This window comes from Polyodon spathula, chromosome 43 (assembly GCF_017654505.1).
Source record: "Polyodon spathula isolate WHYD16114869_AA chromosome 43, ASM1765450v1, whole genome shotgun sequence".
Classification (NCBI taxonomy): Eukaryota; Metazoa; Chordata; class Actinopteri; order Acipenseriformes; family Polyodontidae; genus Polyodon; species Polyodon spathula.
The window spans coordinates 1182077-1204102 of NC_054576.1; the positions used below are offsets into that span (position 1 = coordinate 1182077).

General features: G+C 40.3%; 1 protein-coding gene across 1 annotated transcript; it reads left to right on the forward strand.

Moving 5' to 3' along the window:
- Nucleotides 1-4507: 4507 nt before the first annotated feature.
- Nucleotides 4508-20540, forward strand: LOC121305387 (properdin-like). The gene is made up of 10 exons (XM_041237000.1): nucleotides 4508-4803; nucleotides 7295-7442; nucleotides 7937-8094; nucleotides 14797-14967; nucleotides 15589-15786; nucleotides 16194-16367; nucleotides 16690-16878; nucleotides 17839-17956; nucleotides 18914-19063; nucleotides 20041-20540. Coding segments are annotated over exons 1-10 (1356 nt in total). The 5' UTR covers nucleotides 4508-4754; the 3' UTR covers nucleotides 20042-20540.
- The last annotated feature ends 1486 nt before the right edge of the window (nucleotides 20541-22026 follow it).

Genomic DNA, 22026 nt, shown 5'->3' on the forward strand with positions numbered 1-22026 from the left:
AGCAGCTGCATTTCTAATCATCGCGAAAGAAATGTGTGTATCGTCATTAAAAATAATTAGAGAAGGAGGTAGTCACCTAAGCGATAAGGTGACCCTCGCTAATGCTAACGAGAGCTAAGTGAATGTTATTGTAACACAGAGATTGTATGTAATGATACGCCTGTGTCTTTTACTTTTTTCTTTTACACCTTTTACTTTTTTTGTCTCTAGGGGTCTGGACTGAGTTCCACCAGCTGTGTGTAAGTTCTTACTTAGCTTAGTCAAAGCGTAAGTCTTTACTAACATGGATTTTACACATTACTACAATGTCTGTATCCCTTTAGGGTAGAGTCCTGCGCGACCCGCTTATGACCCGGACCCGCAAAAAAGTTCACATTCCGACCCGAACCCGACCCGCTTTTGCGGGTCACCCGCGGAACCCGGCGATGCCCGACCCGATACAGGACTCTACTTTAGGGAGGTTTACGCTGTTGGTAGAATCAATACTGCACCTGTTGCTGCGTGAGCTTCTATTTGAAGATGATTTTGTTCATAGTTTTCGTCGTCAGTGAATCCTGGGACACTGCATGCATCCCCTTGATAATTATAGGACATCTTTTTAAATCCTATTAGATTGTAAAGATTTGTATATGATTTAATAGTATAACTTTTTTTTTTTTTTTTAATAAGAATCATTTTAAAGTTCTTATATAATCCTGTAGGAATTATTTCAATTTCTGAAGGATTCCTATAAATCCTTAAAACTCTCGGGGACCCCTGCACTCCTCTGACTGTACGACACCCACTACAGACCACGCGGCTGTGCCCTTACCAGGGAGACTCTCGGGGACCCCTGCACTCCTCTGACTGTACGACATTCACTACAGACCATGCGGCTGTGCCCTTACCAGGGAGACTCTCGGGGACCCCTGCGCTCCTCTGACTGTACGACACCCACTACAGACCACACAGCCGTGCCCTTACCAGGGAGACTCGGGGACCCCTGCACTCCTCTGACTGTACGACATTCACTACAGACCATGCGGCTGTGCCTTTACCAGGGAGACTCTCGGGGACCCCTGCACTCCTCTGACTGTACGACATTCACTACAGACCACACAGCCGTGCCCTTACCAGGGAGACTCTCGGGGACCCCTGCGTTCCTCTGACTGTACGACACCCACTACAGACCACGTGGCCGTGCCCTTACCAGGGAGACACGGGGACCCCTGAACACTACACTGCAGTGCCTTTACCAGGGAGACTCTCGGGGAACCCTGATCTTCTATGATTCCCTATGCTCCCTGTGACTATGAGTCTCTCACTTGTACTTTCCTTTTAAATTGTTTTTTATTATATATCCCTTACTACTTTATTCTGCTTGCAATCATTCTTAGTGGTTCTTATTGCAATTTTTCAAGCAAGCTGTGGACCAAAATCGAAGGTATTCGAAGTATTGTCATGTGAAGACATTGAGATAGACTTGAACTAGTTGAAACATTTGAGTTTATTAGGTTTCATTTAGTATTTGAAATGTAGCACTATTGAGTTTGATAGCTATATACCGGTGTGAACAGGCTGGCTGTAGGGGTGACGTCAGGCCAGAAAGAAGCACTCAGACAGGCAGTACTGGCAGGTGAAGCGGAGATTCTGTGGAGCTCAGGGCGTTTAATAACACACAGAAAACAAAGTGCTGAACAAAACAGAACACGGCACATTGGGCCAAAATAAATAGACAAACAAAACGAACAGACACTAACAAACAGGGTGGACGAACACAAACAAACAAAACAGGTACGGTGCTGGTGCTCCCAGCACGTTGTAGAAATTGCTAGATTTACTTTTTATTTTCTCCTCTCCACACCCGTTCTCTACTCACAGAACACACAACCCCGAGTGAGTGAAACGTGCATCTATATATACTGTTGTGCTGGGATTCAATTACTAATTATTTATTCACTTGAATCCCAGCATGTGAACTAATTTGTGCAACCCAGTGCTCACATATTATTAAATACTTTAAATGCACGTGAAGTGCAATCCCCGTGCCTAAATACAGCTATATATTTTAAGTCACTCATGCTACACAGACCCATTTATATCCCGTGCAGCAATATCTATACATCAACATTAACATGCTGGACATTAAGACAGGAGCTTACTCAACACTCGCTCTCACAGGACATTAAGACAGGAGCTCAGTCAGCACTCGCTCTCACTGGACATTAAGACAGGAGCTCACTCAGCACTCGCTCTCACTGGACATTAAGACAGGAGCTCAGTCAGCACTCGCTCTCACTGGACATTAAGACAGGAGCTCACTCAGCACTCGCCCTCACTGGACATTAAGACAGGAGCTCACTCAGCACTCGCTCTCTCTGGACATTAAGACAGGAGCTCACTCAGCACTCGCTCTCTCTGGACATTAAGCTCAATCAGCACTCGCTCTCACTGGACATTAAGACAGGAGCTCAGTCAGCACTCGCTCTCACTGGACATTAAGCTCAATCAGCACTCGCTGTCACTGGACATTAAGATAGGAGCTCACTCAACACTCGCTCTCACTGGACATTAAGACAGGAGCTCACTCAGCACTCGTTCTGACTTGACCTCAATGGCAGTCAAATCAGGTCAGAGATCACCAACACATTTAAAGGCAGGGATGTTCACTCATAGTTCTGGAGGGCTAGTCCACTACCTCAGGGTCTGGATGGAAGCATCATTTAGAAAAGGATGGATAGGTCAACATGGCTGACCCTGGTACCCAATTTAACTGACAAACAGCAACTTCAATTGAAGTAATATGTTGCCACTCTGAGCTCACTTTAAAGAATACTGCTAATTGCAATTTCGATCAATGTTGTATTCAAATTGATTGGAAGAGAAATGGAATTGGGAATTGATTTTAAAAAGAACTGGAACCATAGATGTTGTAATCGGTGAATATGTGCCCTTTTCAAGAATGATGTCATTTTTGGTAATCTTCCTATGTTTAATGTCAGGAATACAGATTCAATTGCCATTAATGTCTATGTGAACATGTATGTACATGATTGTGTGAGCGGATGTTATAATCAACAGAGAATGAAGATAAAATTGTTTAGTATGCCACTGACAAACACAGCCCATTACAAGGATAACATTGAACAGAACTATTCAAGAATAAGAATAACTTGAAATGACTGCCAACATCAAAAACACTATGAGAAAATGAAAGGGGCTTAAAATGGCATTTGAAATACTTAACCTGACCAACAAATGTAAAGCCTAGATAGAAAAGTGTTCTCGCTATATATACACACACACACACACACACACTGCTGTGCAAAAGTCTTAGACATGTTGCATTTGTCTACTCTGATGAGCCTCCTCTAGTGTTTTCTACTATTATAACAACCTTGACTTGCATAAAGAAGGAAACACATTGAGTTGAAATCGCTTGCATGGCTCGATTTTCAAGGTGTGGCATCCGAAGCATAATCAACAGGTACAGAGAAACATCACCTGTAATTGACAAACCCAGGACTGGAAGACCCAAAGAACTGTCTAGCAAGGATGAACAAAACTTAAAGATGATATCCTTAAAGAATATAAAGAAGACAAGCTGAATTGATCACAGTACTGGCAGAAGTCACATTGCGTTAAGGGACTCTATTGTAATCAATGCAATACATCTTCCTTGGGCACCTGGAGAGTCCCTGCCCCTTTAATGACATATTTTCTGTCATAACCCAATCAGCTGCTTTCCTTATTGAGTGACATGCTTTGTAGCCTGTACAATGCTTGACCCTGAACCAATGCTGAGGTGGAATGACCTAAGTCATCAGATTTCCTGAGAGTAAGGCAGGTAGAGTCGTGTTGATATTATTCAGACTTCTTCTCATTGCAATTAACATTTTTTTCTAAGTATGAGGGGTTTTTTTTAAGTAATTAAATAAATTTATCACATTTTACAGTGCATATTTATTATAACACATGTTTCTTTCAAAACTGGATGCTTGAGACCTCTATAACAAATGGAAGTGTTACAACTGGAAGATTCATTGCATTTGATTTATTGCATTTTTATGGCAAGGATCCCTTTAAAAGCATTCTTACCAGACATCCTGCAAGAACTGGGATTGTCCCACTTTATAGTCTTCATTTTTTGTCCCTGGTCGGAAACGGAAAAACTGTTAAATCGTCCCGGTTTTGCTATTGTATTTTTTAATTTTTTTTTTAAGTACAAAACTGTAGCAGTGTACTCAGCAGTTTTATCTTGATAGTGCCAAACAATGGTAATTGCTGGTCTAATGTCTGTTTAACTTTTATGACCTGCAATAAATACACCCGATGTTTACCCTTTAAATCATCACAAGGTGTCATATATAATTATGGTAACTGCTTCAGAATTGAAGAAAAATGTGATGTTGTGCTGTAGCAAACCAAACTGTTTCCTGTTGTTGTGAAAGTCACTGAAAGACCAGCCCCTCCCACTCCCTCTGACCTCAAACAGCCACTGCAGAAAAGCATATATAAACTGGAGGGAGCACACCAGGGGTTCAGAGCTGAGTCTGTGCTCCAGAGAGCAGAGGTTTGTGCCGTGCTAGAAGTGACACAGACTGCTTGAAGTGAGAGAGAGAGAGAGAGAGAGAGAGAGAGAGAGAGAGAGAGAGAGAGAGAGGGAGAGGGAGAGGGAGAGAGAGGTGTGATTCCTCCACCGTGACCCAGCTCTGCTGCACCCCTCTGTTGAGTGGCATCCATCGGCTTGAGAGATTGATTGATTGATTGTAACCATGCTGCTGTTTATAATCACTGGTGTTCTTCTTTGCAGCCAGCAGTCAGGTAAGCGAAACTATATGAAAATGTAAACTTTTTGCAGACGTCTAGAATTCTGAGAGGGTTTCAGTTGGAATTATACTGTACTGCATAAATACATTCTATATGTCTAGAGGGTTATACACAGCCCCGTACCCTCACAAGTTATTATTTAAGCATGCATTTCCATAGATCAATATTAATTAACCACGGTAAACTTCCTATACCAATAATAACGTGCAGTTCTGGCTACCTTTTTAATGATTAAAGCTTTGAATTTTATACTTACAAAACAAACCACAGACAATGTGAATTGTATTATTTGATTACACAAAACAGATCTCTAGATAATATTTCAAACAGAAACATACATTTAGCTAACATTAGCAACTTTTTTTTTTTTTTTCCAGAATGAAAAGTATATTTACCATTGATGAAATACAGAAGGTTAAAAAGATCTGGTTGCAACAACTCAGATCTAAACTCAGTCAATGAAGAATTCCACTTGCGTAGCAAAAGTCCCAATGGTTAGCCAAAAGTTCTGAGTCCGTTCCAAGTTCTCTCAGTGTCTTTGAAGAAGGAAGTGGTGTTCTCTTTAAATCAAAGTTATTGACTATCCCATGTTGATCTTCACTTGAAAATTTTAATATCAGTGCTCCTTATTGTAAGGTATAGTGAATACATATAATAATTGTCCAGCTTACGCTACCCAGCAAAGTTACCTCGGCTGACAATATTAAATTAAACTTAAATTTGTTTTACCTTTTCAGTTTTCAGAGATTTCAAGGTTTCCTTAATAGTTCAAGTTTTCTTCCAACAGTTTTCAAAAGTTTGAGCAGAGTATCTACACAAAAGTAGTTTAGTCCTCAAATCAAACGGTCACAGGTAGAAGGATTTTTTTTTTTTTTAGACATCCTTCTAGTGTACAAAACCCTTTCTTAAACATTTGCCAAAGGAAGTTCTTTGATTGGTGGCTGATATGAGAAAGAGATGTATTTTACCTTCAAAGGTTTTTGAAGTTAATGACCTCATTTTTAAATGAATGATGTAAAACTTGTTTCTCTCATAACTTCCTTAATCAGACTTGGATTTTCATTAGATCTGTGTTGCTCAGTCCAGTATGAATATTTTGATACCAGATTGGATATACACAACCAAATCTGTCATCTCAATACACTGTTTCACCCTTTTAATTTAACTATAACATTTTAGGATTTTTTTTTTACTAACAGTATATTACAATACATTTATCTATTTAGTTTCATGTAAAAAGTTGTTTTACAATATTTCAAATCACTGTTTTCAGTATTTTCCGCATATAACAGTTAAATCATTATAGTTTTCCCTCAAAATGCCAAGTTACAGGTTTGTTTGTAATAGATTCATCAAACTTTATTGATTAATAAGATCTTGCATCAATATCATGTGTTCTCATATAATTCTTAATTTCTCTTAAGAGAAATATTTTAATCTTCCGAGCATGCTTGCCCTGCAATTCCATTGTTCCATTTGCTTAGAACAGAACCATAAATTACTCAGACCTCTCCAGACCATTGATACCTTTTTGGAGACACTTAACTTCAAATAACTTGTATCTTCCAGGACCAGATGCATATATTTGCCTGTGTCTGTTTCTTAATCACTTTTCAATTCCCAAAGACCATTTGCCATTCGTTGTTTATACAGAGTTCTTTAAACCTTAAACCTAGCCTGCAGACAAGTCTGTAGAAGAGAGGAATTGAAAAAAGGGGGAAAATCAAAACACAGATACATTCCAACCATCTGTATTATTAAAATGATAAATGACATTCAATCATCAATTTTCCCCAAAGTAGTATAACCCTTATACAAGATCACCATAGAAAAAGCACAGCAAAGTGTAATAAAGCACAGTGAAAGCATGGTAAAGCTTAGGAAAGCATTGTAAAGCACAGAGAGGTATAGTAAAGCTTAGGAAAGCACTGTAAAGCACAGAGAGGTCTGGTAAAGCATAGGGAAGTATTGCAAAGCACAGAGAGGTATGGTAAAGCATAGGGAAACATTGTAAAGCACAGAGAGGTAAGGTAAAGCATGTTTACAAACATTGCAAACCTTGGTAAACTGAAAGCATACAGCTAGTTTTGCATCAACCTACAGAATGAACTAATTGTGTTTCACAAAGTCGAATGATGCTGAATAATGTTGCTTTAACATATTGAATTACACACCGCTTTGTAGTTTTCCCATATACAAAAAACTAGAAAAAATGTGTGTGTGTGTTGTGTGTGTGTGTATATATATATATATATATATAATGGATGTTGGTAACATCAACTATTTTGTTAGTTAAAGTCACTTTTAGACCCGACTTGACAAAGCTTTGAGATCAACCAACTACTAGGTACCGGACCAGCACTGATGGTCTGAACAGCCTCCTCTCGATCATACATCTTGTGCTCTTAAGCACTGTTGAGTTGAACTGGTCTCCTCTCGATCGCACATCTTGTGCTCTAAAGTTTTTCTTGTTCTCTCCTTGCAGCATCCCAGCTGGTGTCCTGTTACTTCGAGTTTCAGGAGCAGACTGGTAAGTGCTCTCAGTTCCTGAGTGCCAATGTGGAACAATCAGACTGCTGCCTCAACCCTGCCTATGGATTCATTGACAAAGCAGGGAAATGCCAGTCCTGCAGGTACATCAATATACTCTTTAACACGTTCAGACAAAGTAATCAAACAAGTAACGTTTTCAATAGAATTAAATAAGCCACAGAACCCAGAATGATAGCAAACACCATACAATAGCATCTAGAAAGTTGTGGCTGGATTTCATACGTCTTTCTTACTCTGGAAATCCTGTGTCGCTTCTCCTCAGCAGTGTTCTCTGGGTCATGTTACAGTCGGAAAGCAAGTCAGTCAACAGGGGAAGCAGCTGGCTGCTTAGTGACAGGACAAAATGGAAGGTTTTGGGGGATTAGTGTCCTCTGGGTGACCAAGGAAATGCAACACTGTCTGAAATTATGACTTGTAAACAGAAAGAAGTAGCAGATGTTTTATAATAATAATAATAATAATAATAATAATAATAATAATAATAATAATAATGCACATTTGAGACCTATATAACAAATGAAAGTGCAGGACAGGCTTGTGTGACAGGGTAATGTAAAGGTTCTTTGTGTGGCAGGGCTGCACAGTGGAGTGCCTGGTCCTCGTGGAGCTCCTGCACCGTGTCCTGTCTGGAGGGAGTGATGCAGCGACGCAGGGCTTGCTATGGCATCGGAGAATGTGACGGAAAGGAGAGCCTGCAGACCAAGCCATGCATCGAGCTGGAGTGCTGCCCTGGTCAGGAGGCTGCTTACTCACTTTCTATTGGTCCATTTCAATCTCCAATTGGCACCTGCACAAACAGACATACCTTTCCATATATGCAGCAGTGTGCACATTTATTAGAACACCTCAAGACTTGTCATTTATCTCCTTTATATACCTACCCGCATGAAAACCTCAGGGTGTGAGAATTTCAATTTTCAGTCAGTAATCGGTCACACTGAAACAATAGGCTGTCGCTTGTGAAAATGTTAGACCACTTTGTGCTTTTATTTTATTAGGCATCTTAAACAACTTCAGAAAAGTCTCATGCATGTTACCATTTGTGGCTCAGTGCTACTGTTCTCTTACACATGAGGTCTATTAAAGTCATCAATTAAACGAGACTATCACTAATTTGTTTATTTAGATTTTCCCTTCAAGTAATTTGTTACTATTCTGTACCTAATGCATGCCATTGTCATCAACGTGTTCATCTTAGTGATACCTCTAAGTTTTAAATTTGAGACCATGCCTTGTAGATAACAAGTGAAACTTTTGCATTTTATAAAAGTGTTCAAAACCTGAAACCAAATGATTAACTGCCATGACCTTAAAATGTGTTACTGGAATAACTATTGGCCAATATTTTGTGTGTTCCTGTAATAGAAATACCCCCCAGTCCTGTACACAGGCCACCCACACTCATAGGTTTTGGCAGCATCAGTCTGAAGGTAAATATAACACACTAAATAAACAGGAACTGAGAGAAGTTTCAGTAAAGCATGTGGTTTCAGAATGACCCCTTCCTAGCTGCAGTGACCCCTGTGATAAAGAAGCTGTTCAAAGCATTTCCCAGTGCTTGCTTTCTCAGCGAGATTGAACTGGGGGCCAGTTTTTCAAAAGCTCAAATCCGGGACACATTGTTAAATGATCTATAAGCCTAATCAAACCATTTAAATATAGGCTATTTATTATTTTATTCAAACCTCGATCGCTCTTGCGAAAGAGTGTTTATGTGATAATTTCACTTGTTTCCATATCGCATATCGAAACAAGCCATTTCTAATCTGAGAAAGGGGTGGACAGAGGTTTCGCAAGAGTAGGAGGGACCGCCTAGAGCAACATGAAAACAGATGTTGACCAATATTTGTGACATTTTGAAGGGGCGGAAACACAGGGGTAACATACGAAAAGGCAGGCGAAGACAGCCAGGGCAGAAAAAAAAAGTCTGTGTTGTAGTACTGTTTTGTTTGACTATCAGTGAATGCAATTACATACAACTACTGCTAGTAGTAATAATAATAAAAATACATTCGCGTGTGTGCCTGGGTACCTGCGTCCACTTCTGACACCAATGTAGCGTTCTCGGTTAAAGCAGGCAGGCACATCACACAGGGCGAGGCAATCTACACACAGGCGAACCCGGGACCTCCCGCGTATAGCGCCGATACCGCTGTACAAAAGAGCCGGCTCCTTTGCAAGGAGTGGATATCGGGCTCATGTCTTCGTGTGTGATTACGTCACCTACCAGCCCTGCTTCTGCCTTCCCCCATGCATGCTACAATATTATACAATAAGAAGTCAAAAGAAATGCAGCACTGTGCGCTCCCCTGTACTGCTCTCCTGATTGCCTACCGCAGCCATTCGAGCCTGTGTATCCACCCGGTATATGCCATGCTCTACCCCGGGTTGTGTTGCATACACGTGGTTAAGGCTGGGCGCCTATTAGTGCTTTGGCACCCCTTGGTGCTTAGATGCTCCATGCCTCGGGGCTTATCGCCTCAGCATGTCAATAACATCATCACTAGGTGACTCGATTCTTCATACTGTATTCTGGTGCCTGAATGTTTCAATACACAAATCTACACCCTCTGGTGTTTAAACAATGCCACTGGGGCTGTGCAGACATCAAGCAAGGCTAAATTCCACGCTTGAACGTCCTGCACAATGTCCCCTGCTAGCACGGCTGAGCCGTGGGCTGTTTTGGCAGCAGGCTGAAGCCCTCACTGTGGCCCCAGCTCTGCTGATAACGCCCCAGAGCTGACCCTGCCTGTAACAGGGGTCACTCTGGATGTTACAGAACCGGATGTCAGCATGGCTGAGGGGGACCATGATGTGGTTTTGGGAAGGTGGCTCCTTCCTTCAGAAGCAGTCCCTACCTCCCCTGAGCATACCTGGTTTATCACAGTGGACAGAAAGAACGTGTATTTCCCCAATTACTACCCACCCAGCACACAGGAAATATCTCCGCTTCACCTTTCAGGGGAGTGTTTTTGAGTTTTCCGTGCTGTCATTCCGCCTCTCCTTAGCCTCCCGTACATTTTCAAAGGGCATGGATGCCATCCTCGCTCCTTTGCGGCTGCAGGGGATCAGGGTGATGAACTACCTGGGCGACTGTTTGATTTTGTTCCCAGTCCCAGGAAGGACTAGTGGCCCACACAGCGATTGTGACGGAGGATCTGTCGAGGCTGCAATGATGCAAAAAGCTAATTAATACCAATGCAAAGTACGGTCCACTTGGGTCTCCAGATGGATTTCCTTATCATGCGAGCCTACCTGTCGAACAACAGAGTAGCTGCCATTCGCAACTGTCTTTTTGGGGTTTTTCTTCTGTTCAAAGAAACTGTTTGACAGTGTGTGAGTACTATAGATCACACATTACATGTCACTCACATGCAAAATTTGATATTTTGATTTGTATAATGCATATTACTTAAACAAAAGTTGTTGTATTAAAATCCACTACCAATTCAGTATATGTAGCAACTCTATAAGTGCCGCTGTCATGTATGGAGCAGGGTATATATTTTATATTTATTTAATATTTATCCAAAGCACTGGAGGGGTGCCTATAGCGATTGTAGTGCTTCAGTATATGTGCTGAATACCTGGTGTACAAGAAAGTGTAAGAGAAGTTCTACAGTAAAATATGTTTGAAACATACAAAATATATGCAAACACCAATAATTTTAATTTTGAAAAAACTGAGCACCATCCATCCCTCCCCCCTCCAGCTCGTGTTAACCAGAGGCTCATTTCTTCATTCACCATCTTGACAGCAAAGCACTGGATTCAAAGAAATGTCTCGGAACCCCTCTGCTGTTTGGGATTTTCTTTTTTTTTTTTAAATGCCCAGAAAACCAAAAAAAAAAGTTGATTGCAACCATGCAAGAGACTGTTGATGTATCATGGAGGCACATCCAATCTCTGGGGTCACTTTACGATCGTAAGTGTTAGTTTCCCGTGCAATGATATTCTTATGATTATAAATAGTTCACTGGAAATTGGAATAGTTCCATCCTCTTTTAAAATTGCCCTGGTTAAGCCCCTTCTTAAAAAAATAACTTAGATAGCTCACTTCTGAGTAACTTTAGACCTGTTTCAAACCTCCCATTTTTAGCAAGGGTCCTGAAAAAAGTAGTACTTACACAACTTCATGTTTTGTTGAGTTTAAACAATATTCTTGAAAAGTTTCAATCTGGGGTTTGAGACAGCTTGGTTAGAGTAACAAATGATTTTGATGAGTACAGATTCAAATTCTATTTCCGTTCTGGTTCTTTTGTGTTGATTTTGATACAGTGGATCATTCCAGTTTAATTGACCTTCTAAAGGGATGGGTGGGTCTGGTGGGTAATACAGTTTTTTGTTTCACTGGGGGAGTCAATGTCTTCTTCAGCAAATATCAACTGTGGTGTCCCTCAGGGTCCTAGCCTTGCTCCAATTGTATTCTCTTTATTCATTTTACCTCTAGCCCAGATTATTCATAAGCACGCTGTTAGTTTTCACTGTTATGCAGATGGCACACAGTATACAGCTCAGTGAAACCAGGTGATATCACTACAGTCCTTCTGGAGTGTTTCACTGACATAAACACTTGGATGTCCCAAAATTTTCTGCAACTTAACTCTGATAAGACAGAGGTTTAGATAGTGGGTGCTCAGCAACAACTTGACCTGTCAAAAATAAACTTGGTAACTCCTAGTTTGAAATCTGAAGTGAGAAATTTGGGTGTTATTTTTGACTCTACCCTAAGTTTTGAGTCACAAAAGATTTGTTTCTACCGTCTCAGGAATACTGACAAAATGAGATCTTTTCTGTCAATTTCTGATGCAGAGATACTAGTCCATGCCTTTATTTCTTTGAGATTGGACTACTGTAATGCTCTATTTGCTGGACTTAGATCACAACTAGAGCTTGTGCAAAATGCAGCTGCAAAAGTCCTCGCCAATACAATAAAGAGAGCTCATATAACTGCAGTTCTGGCTTCTTTGCACTGGCTCCCAGTAATATATAGAATTGATTTTAAAATCCTTTTTGCTTACCTTTTAAAGCACTGAATGGTTTGGCACCTGATTGCTTGTCTGAGTTGTTGTCCTCCTATCAGCCTCAGCGTGTGCTGAGGTCAACTGATAGTGGCCTTCTCTCTGTTCCAAGGGTTAGGCTCAGAAGGAAAGGAGAGGTTTCTTTCTGTGTGGAATTCTCTTCCTAATCATGTTAGAAGTTCACCCACAATGGCTATTTTTAAATCAAGACCTATTTTTATAAGTTAGCCTACTGAATTTATATATAAGTGTGTATGTATGTGTATGTGTATTTGTATGTATTTGTATGTATATGTGTATGTATGTATGTATATATGTGTGTGTGTGTGTGTGTGTGTGTGTGTATATGTATAAAATTTTACTTTCTAATTCTTTTTATATCAAATTTTCTTTTATTTTATTATTTTACAATATTTTTTGTAATTACTGCTTTTTGTTAGTCTGTGTGAAGCCCCTTGAACCTCTTGGTATGAAAGACGCTCAACAAATAAAGATTATTATTATTATTATTATTATTATTATTATTATTATTATTATTATTTATTATTATTATTATTAATATTACACCATGTAACACATGTTTTTATTTATTTATTTATTTATTTTTGTTCCTGGGTAGTTAGGGTTATTTCCTAATTGCTTATGCCTCAAAAGTATAGAAAATGGCTATTATTCCCCACAAACTTTGCTTTTGTGACCAGGACAGTGATATTTCAAAATATCACTATTTCCAATGGGAAAACGGGCACTTGTGTGTCTTTTCGTTCACATTTTCGTTCACGTTTTCCCATTGGAAATAGTGATATTTTGAAATATCACTGTCCTGGTCACAAAAGCAAAGTTTGTGGGGAATAATAGCCATTTTCTATACTTTTGAGGCATAAGCAATTAGGAAATAACACTTACTACCCAGGAACAAAAATTGTGTTACATAGTGTTATTATTATTATTATTATTATTATTATTATTATTATTATTATTATTATTATTATTATTATTATTATTACTTAGCAGTAGTAAAATGTGACTGATAAGTTTGTTTTGCCTCAGTCTGCTGCAGTATCAGTTACGTGTAAATAAACATGTGTATTTTTATTTGAATTATAAAACACGATTACTGTTCTCTATAATGTATTTTTAAACTACGTGTGAATGTTTTATTCTATTTATATGGCTTACCTGTAAAATAATAGGATTTTCAATCAAACATAAGCAAGTAGCTATGGTGACATCACCAGTAAATTATGCAAATTATTACCATCGAAGGTTCGAACCGTCCTTCGGGAATGTGTTCTGAACCTTCGAAGGTCAAAATGTACCCTTCGTTGCAGCCTTAAACCTGTCATTATGATTTTGTGAATGAAAAACTGATACATAATCTCTGCGAAAGCACATAGGTAGCTTCCTTTCAACGGGTGGCACTCAGGGAATAGATAGGTATTTTATAGTGAAGTAAGTAGAGCTAGTATATGAATATCAGTCTGGAGAATGGTAGAGATATCTGTGTGTGAATGGGAGAGCGTGAGAGCCCATTGACGCAGGCAGTAGGTAAAGGGTAGACTTGTTAAAGAGGGTCAGGTCGGGTCGCCAGTTAGAAGACAGTGATGCAGAGGTTTGCGGGTTTGTGTCGGGTCCTGTAGTGGTCCAGGTCAGAAGTGGGTCATAAAAACCCGCGCAGGTCTCTGCCATGTAGCTGCCCTTGTTCTACCATTGCTCAGAGTACATGATTGGTAGAAATGTTTTGTGTTGTGCTGGTCGTATAGAACTCGTTTTAAAACGTCTTAGCAACTCCAAGGGGCACGTGCAATCTTATTATTAGTGAGTAATAATAATAATAATAATAATAATAATAATAATAATAATTAATTTTATTTACATAGCGCCTTTCATTGCAGGAATCACAAAGGGCTTAACAGCAGAGGAAGAAAAAAATCTAAATAGAAAAATACATGTAAAACAATAAGCAGAATTGCAAAAACGCAACTAGCGATGTACCCATTGAACCACTGGGCTACAGCTAATGCATAACGTGAAAAGCAGAAAGCACTTCAGCAGTGCAAGCTGAACCTTACATGTCACACGAACACGGTTTTTCATATCGTCTTGCTAGAAAATGTCTTCAGAGGAGGGAACGAGCGGGTTAGAGAGCTGGATCTTTAATGACTATTCAGAGACGCAGCCCAGACCGGGGAAAAAAAAAAATAAATAAATATTTGGAGAAAAAAGGTGTAACCAGTTACAAATAATACTGTAAGTTACTGTAACTAATTGCAATTTTGTGTAATGCATTATTTTTTAAAAGTAGAACATTTTCCACATGATGATGATGATGATGATGATGATGATGATGATGATGATGATGATGATGATTAATGCAGTCCTCCTGAATCCCAGAATCATTGTGTCTTCGCAGTGGAAGGTGGCTGGTCGGAGTGGTCGCCATGGCAGCCATGCTCGGTGACCTGTGAGAATGGGGTGATGATGAGAAGGAGGAGCTGCTCTAACCCGCCCGCTTTCTGTGGAGGGGGTTGTGAAGGCAACAGCACTGAAACGATTGCCTGCTACACCAACACAATCTGCCCAAGTAAGACACCTGATTCCATCATTTCTTATTCTCTCTCTCTCTCTCTCTCTCTCTCTCTCTCTCTCTCTCTCTCTCTCTCTCTCTCAAGTATAGATAAAGTTAGCCCAAGACATTACTTTAAAATTAGCAAAGTAAAAAGAATAAGAGAGCATAAATGGAAGGTAGATTCCGTGCTTTTAAATGAGTTCCCCCAGGAAGGGAGACTGGTGTGCTAACAAGTGACTTGATGTGCCGACTGGCCCTTTCTTGTTACCAGGCTTTTCTTGTGTTCTTATGTAACCCTCGTTGGAATTAGCCAACGTGGTTATTGTATTATAGGACTCAATTGGACTACGTTGACCATGAGCCTTAGTTTCGCGCTTCTCAGGTAACTTGGGACACTCTGACTGAAACTTGAATTACTTGTTAATAATGGTTACGAGACTATGTTATATTTTCACCATTACCTGCTAGGATCCTGGAATCTCCTGTTGTTTTTATCCTGATTACTTATGCCAAAGTGTTAGCCATCCTTGAGACACACAGTTAGCTTAGCCACTGCTTATATATAGCTTGTCTGTACTCTGACTATTTAGAGCACCAAGGTGGGGTTACACTTATGTTTTTTACTCTCCCTTTCAGCACATGGAAGCTGGTCCTCCTGGGGGCTATGGGGCTTTTGCTCCAGCTCCTGTAAGAAGGAGGGGTCCCAGGAACTCCCAATTAAGCACCGCACACGGGCCTGCTCCAGCCCCCCTCCCTCCTACAACCCCCCTGGAAGGAACTGTTTGGGGCCCAGGGAGGAGGCTAAGGAATGCCCCGAGCTGCCCTTTTGTCCTGGTGAGTGAACATCTGCCAACACCCCAGACATCAACAGGAAACCATGCCCTTAAATCACCTGGTGCTGCAAAATATCTTCCAGACAAGCTCAAAGCAACCTAAGGCAGATTTATACTAACACGATGAGAACTTGGTATTGGAGCAGCTCAGAATGGTGCAAGCAATGTAAAAACGCAATTCATATGACGTGGCTCCTGCCATTATTCACATCTTTGGGATTCGTTTACAGTGCACAAAACTTATGGCAAAACACTGGAATGTTCTGAAATCTGGCATTTTGATTAGAAGGCTCCATAATTTATAATTAGCAACATCACTGGTCCCCCATTTCAAGATGGATAGGATTGTCAAACAGTCACTCCATCTAAGTAAAGGGTTAAACTGTTTCCGCTCTCTCTTCCTCACAGAGGATGGTTCCTGGGGCTCCTGGAGTTTCTCGGGTGTGTGTTCTGTGACTTGTGGACTGGGGTTAAGAGAGGAAATGAGAGAGTGCAATAACCCAGCACCCAGACACGGGGGAAGGCCCTGCTCAGGAAAAAACACACAACACCAGATCTGCAACACCCACCTGCACTGCCCTAGTGAGTACTGTAAAGCGCTTTCATTAACCCTTCACAGTACACCCTTCATAAGAGAAGCACACCCAGCTGCACTGGCTGTACTTTTTCCTTTGCTTTGATTATCTCCTGCAGAAGCAACAAATACATTGAACATTAGTGCATTGAACAGACCCCCGCAACCTGCTGAACATGAGTCATGATATTTCAATAGAGTCAAAAATAAACGTGTTGCTCTAAAAGGTGAGAGAACGTTGAAAAGGTGTCTAGTTATCAAGCAGCAGGAGAGGGAAAGAGGTAACTCACCCCCCATCTCAACACACCCCCTCACCTCCCTTCTTCCCAGTTGATGGCCAGTGGTCAGAGTGGTCTGAGTGGTCTGAATGCGCTCGCCACGGCCGGAAGATTCAATGCAAGAGCCATGCGGGAATGCAGAGACGAACTCGGGCTTGTAAGGACAGAGAGTATGACGGACGATACTGCGACGGAGATATTGTGCAGAACCAAGCTTGTTATAATGTAAAGAGGTGCAAATGTAAGTATCCACCTGTCTGTCTGTGTCTCGGCCATATTCACTGTGCTCAGTTTACACCACAGAGAAATCAAACAGCCGATGTTAGGAGCTGCACACGATCAGGGTGCTTGTAGGAGCTCCCCAAAAAGAAAAAGAAAAAAACAAAAAACAATTGGGTGTTAACTTAGCATGCTGATGAATGCTATGTGAATATGAACCTCTTTCAATGCGTTTTCCCTTTGCACCCATCTGTCTTTCTATCCGTCTGTCTTTGGTGTGTGAGTAGTTATAGAAAGAATAAACTATGAGAGGTCATAGTCCTCTAGTTATTCCATGGTTAGGGTTCGGTGTTCGGTGTGGATGCGATAGTGTTTTCTGTGTGGATGCTATGGGGTGTTTTCTATGGATGCTATAGTGTGTTCAAAATACAAACACAGTTCTTAGTGACAGTGAGTAAGTGCCAGTGGTGTATTACAGTTCTCCATGAAATGCAGGGGTGAAGACGATGTCCAGGTTTTTGCTACAGCTCTGGATTGTGTTACTGCTAGTCTATTAAGAAACAGAAAACAGTTAACAAACACTAACAGACACAAGACAAAAAGTCACGGTTCACAATTCAGCAACACAGATTCCTTCTAGGTTAAACACTAACCATTTACCAAGGAACAGATTAATTTGCTACGCCCGTATTTTGTATCCTCTCTCATGACCCCTTGGCATCTGCTTCTCCAATCTGCGGATGCCATGCCGTTTCCCGTTCGGGTCATTGAGTTCGGGTACCGTAGGTCAGTCCCTTTTCTAGCCGGCTGACTTCCACCTACCCACAGGAATGAAGTGTCATGCATTTTACTCCAGGGTACTCCGCTCCCTTTATCTAGTACTCTCTCAGTTCGGGAGAGAGGTCTAACACCAAGCGTCATTCGATCTCTACCACAGTGCTATAGTGTGTTCTGACGAGCTGTTGTCTTGTTTGAGTGACAGATGGAAAAGGAAACTGGGCTGAATGGAGTCCTTGGGGATTCTGCCATCCACCCTGTGGATCAAAGGCTGAGAAAATCAGGTCCAAAGTGTGCAATGCTACCTACCCCACTGACTACCCGTGAGTAACCAGACAGCTTTCAATGAGAGTCTTGCTGTGAACAACATCATTCCAGTGAATCTTACTTGACTTATATATTAGTGCCATCATTTCCTGTATGAAAAACACACACATTAGGGCAAAGTTTATAATGAGAATTTGTGGGAAGCTGTTGGAGAAGAATATTTTTCTCACGCTCCTTGCAGATACTTCACTGCTGCACTTTGTAAAGTCGCATGAAGAAACATTGAAAACGTGTTGATCAGCAGTGATCACTACTCAGTGTATGCAGTATCTAGGAGTTCTTACTTAAAGATAATAAATGGCATTTAAATGGTAGAATGTTTGTTTTTCCTCTGGAGAAATATATATTTAAAAAGAAAGGAAGAATGCACAATCTGTTTTCCTACAGAGACTCCAGTGTGTCGGCTGCATTCCTTCAACAGGAAGAGCAGCCTGGGAAAGAGTGACAGAAATGCTCACCAGCTTTACTGTTTACAAACACAATGAAAACTGCACTAAACATCAAACGCACATTCATCATAATGTGAGCCTCTTACATACAGGATAATGGGAGAGCTACAAAGTGATGCTGGTGCATAGGGAAGGGGGTTTAGTGGAATTATTTTCTTTCTTTACTGCGGGACAGAACAAAACACATCTCATTTTCTGTCTCTCCTATCTCACACTTCTACAAGTTCACTGTGATTTTGCAGTTTCCCATGCTTATACTAGACATTTCCCATGGTTTGCCATGTTTATTAATATGTTTTACCATAACTATGGGATTCACCATGCCTTCACTTTATTACTTGCTATGCTTTTATAGAAGGAGACTTTTATAAGGGACTCTTTTGATTCAGTTTTATTTCTATTTCAGTCTCTGCTCACTAAACTTAACAATTCTTTTGTAGCTGACACAGTGTGTCTATGCCTAACACCGTGCAAGACCATTGACAGAATCCTTCTCTCTGCCAGGACTTTAGTGGGGTTAAATAAAGATGAGCCAGTGAGTTTCTGGGGAACCCCGCTGCAGATGTGTGAGGATGAGGATAAAGAGACCAAGAACATTGACCAAAAGGAACCATGTCACAACGTACCAGACTGCGATGACTACAGAGAAACCTGGTATGATTAAACACTCTAGCATCTAGAACCTCGAGAATACTGGTATAATTAAACACTCTCTAGCATCTAGAACCTCAAGAATACTGGTATAATTAAACACTCTCTAGCATCTAGAACCTCGAGAATACTGGTATAATTAAACACTCTCTAGCATCTAGACCCTCGAGAATACTGGTATAATTAAACACTCTAGCATCTAGAACCTCGAGAATACTGGTATGATTAAACACTCTCTAGCATCTAGAACCTCGAGAATACTGGTAGAATTAAACACTCTCTAGCATCTAGAACCTCGAGAATACTGGTATAATTAAACACTCTCTAGCATCTAGAACCTCAAGAATACTGGTATAATTAAACACTCTCTAGCATCTAGAACCTCGAGAATACTGGTATAATTAAACACTCTCTAGCATCTAGAACCTCAAGAATACTGGTATAATTAAACACTCTAGCATCTAGAACCTCGAGAATACTGGTATGATTAAACATTCTAGCATCTAGAACCCTGATTGAAGCATATATAATGGTGGCTATTACACGTTAAGCAGAAGACCCTTTATTCTCTCTTTTTAATGTTATTTCACGAAAGATTTGGCCCACTCCAACAGGTGATACTGATTTACACCTAAAAAAATACCTTTGATCGGTACATTTATGACAATGAATTTTCTTTTACTTTTTTTTTATGTAACATGGGGCTGTCTGTATAACACACTGAACTTTACTGATACAGGCTAACATCACCTGCTTCACACGGTTTGCATTCACTGAGAATAGAAGCAGGGTTGGATGGGGTGGGGTGGAGTCAGCTTTTAAGCTATGATAATAAGAACCACTCAAAATGATTGCAAAATAAAACATTACAAGGACAGCTGAACGTGGAGAAGGACGCTGCTCACAAAATCCGTGCACAGTGTACGCACGTCATATCATTATCTGGGCGCCTCACTGTGTTCTTTTTCTGTTGTTTTCAGATTTTGCTGTTCAGATAACCTTCAACACCACTGAAAGACACTTTCCAGGATTGAAACTGTGCTGTATACTGAAAAGGATTAGCTTTATTGGTATTGCTAAAATGCTTAAAAAACTCACCAAGTCTCAGATCATAAAGTTTTTCAGCCCAGTTCGATGCCGGTATTTTATATTTTCAGTCTTTCCCCTCTGACACACACAAGTTGCTTCTGGGAGTTTGAGATTTTTTTAAAGAGAGTTATCCAAAAAATGAAAATTAATTGTTTATGTTAGCCCTTTATTTTATGCATGACATTGGCTTGAGCTCATATTACTGTTTTTCCTGTGACTGATGTATTTTCAGTGTCATCCTAATATACCTTACCATTTCAGTATACCTTACCATTTCAACATACCTTACCATTTTAATATACCTTACCATGATACTAACACCTCATGTGCTTACCTAAAAACATCTAGCTAAATACCACTTGCACAATTTTTAATAAACTATACATTTCCATTTCCTAGTCTATATTATTCTGTACACACCATTGATACACATCAGTATTCATTATACCGAGAGCTTTAATTTGAACAGGCAGTCATGGCAGGGGTGTGTGTTACTGACATAGACTAGAAGTCTTTTTCAGTGTCTTAATTTCAAGTCCTTGGTCGTTTAATGAATTAAGTTTATTTCAATATGTATTATGTCATGTCACAACAGAGAAAAATGTGTGAATACAAAATGAACAACACATGTTAAAAATCTAATACTTTTCATTTTAATCATACCAAAAGTGCAAAAAGAGAAGACACGGGACACTTTACAAAACATTTCTAAAGAATAAACATTTCAAATACTCTTGCAACTCAAAACAGCACCCTACCAAAGAGTGGCTACCACTATAGCTACCGCTATCGCCGGAGCGCTGGTGTGTAATACACAAGACGTAAAACAGGGATGTGGTATTCAGGCTTACAAGCATTTTCCTTGAACAGGTTTTTGACGGTAGGTATTAAATAAAACCAAACAAGCCTTTTAAAAACGTGTTCATTTCACAACCAGAAAAGCTGCCTTGCTTTCCTCCCCCTTTCATCTATACAATTGAGTACCAATCAACAGCAATTAACTTCTGCACTGTAGTCACTGAATGATCTACCGGCGCTGTATACTGGGAGATGTAGTTGTTTGCCGAGTTTACACTGAGGGTTAAGTCTTGTCCAGGACTACAATCCACTGCAGAGATGATGCGCACAGTGGGAGACGCATTTCTAGGGAATCGAGGAAAGTGAAAATCAGGAAGCGAAACAAAATGACTTCATATCATAAGGGTAAAAGAAAGACTAACAATCAAAGGGGTGGTTTCAGTTTGAGCACGAGTCTATATTAAAATCACACTCGGCTTGCTATTGCCTTTGCCTAGCCAAGTGTTCAGTACCAAACGAGGCAAGGCTTGGCTTTGTTTTTATGCAACTCATTTTTAAAAGGGTTTGTTCTACTGTATAATACCTAACAACTTAAAACATGTAAAAGGGGAGTACTCAGATACTCCCAAGTAGCTACATTGTCCGAATACTTTGTAATGAATCTCCTAGCAGCTAAGGAGTTAATAACACTGACATCAGTAGAAGACTCATTTGCCTCTTGACTACAAAGCTTAGCTCAAAGGTAAAGTGCTCGTCTTTGCTATTCAATTCAATGGGCTGAGATGCCAGTTCATTCTGACTTACTGATCTAGATTTCTCCAACGAGTAAATCGCATGTTAATTTTGCATTCATATTACATGGGCAATTAGCCCACAGAAAGGCTAAAGCAGTAAATCTGTACAGTACACATATGCCGTTCAACTCCAGATTGATGTAGTAAAGAAATGCTGTCAGTACTACACAGTACGAGTATCTTTCAATGAGTGGATCCTAGATCTTAGGCACGTTCCCTGCTAGTTTACAAACAGCAATTTGAAGTACGGTATTATGCGCCACACCCAGTTGTGTGCTGGCAACG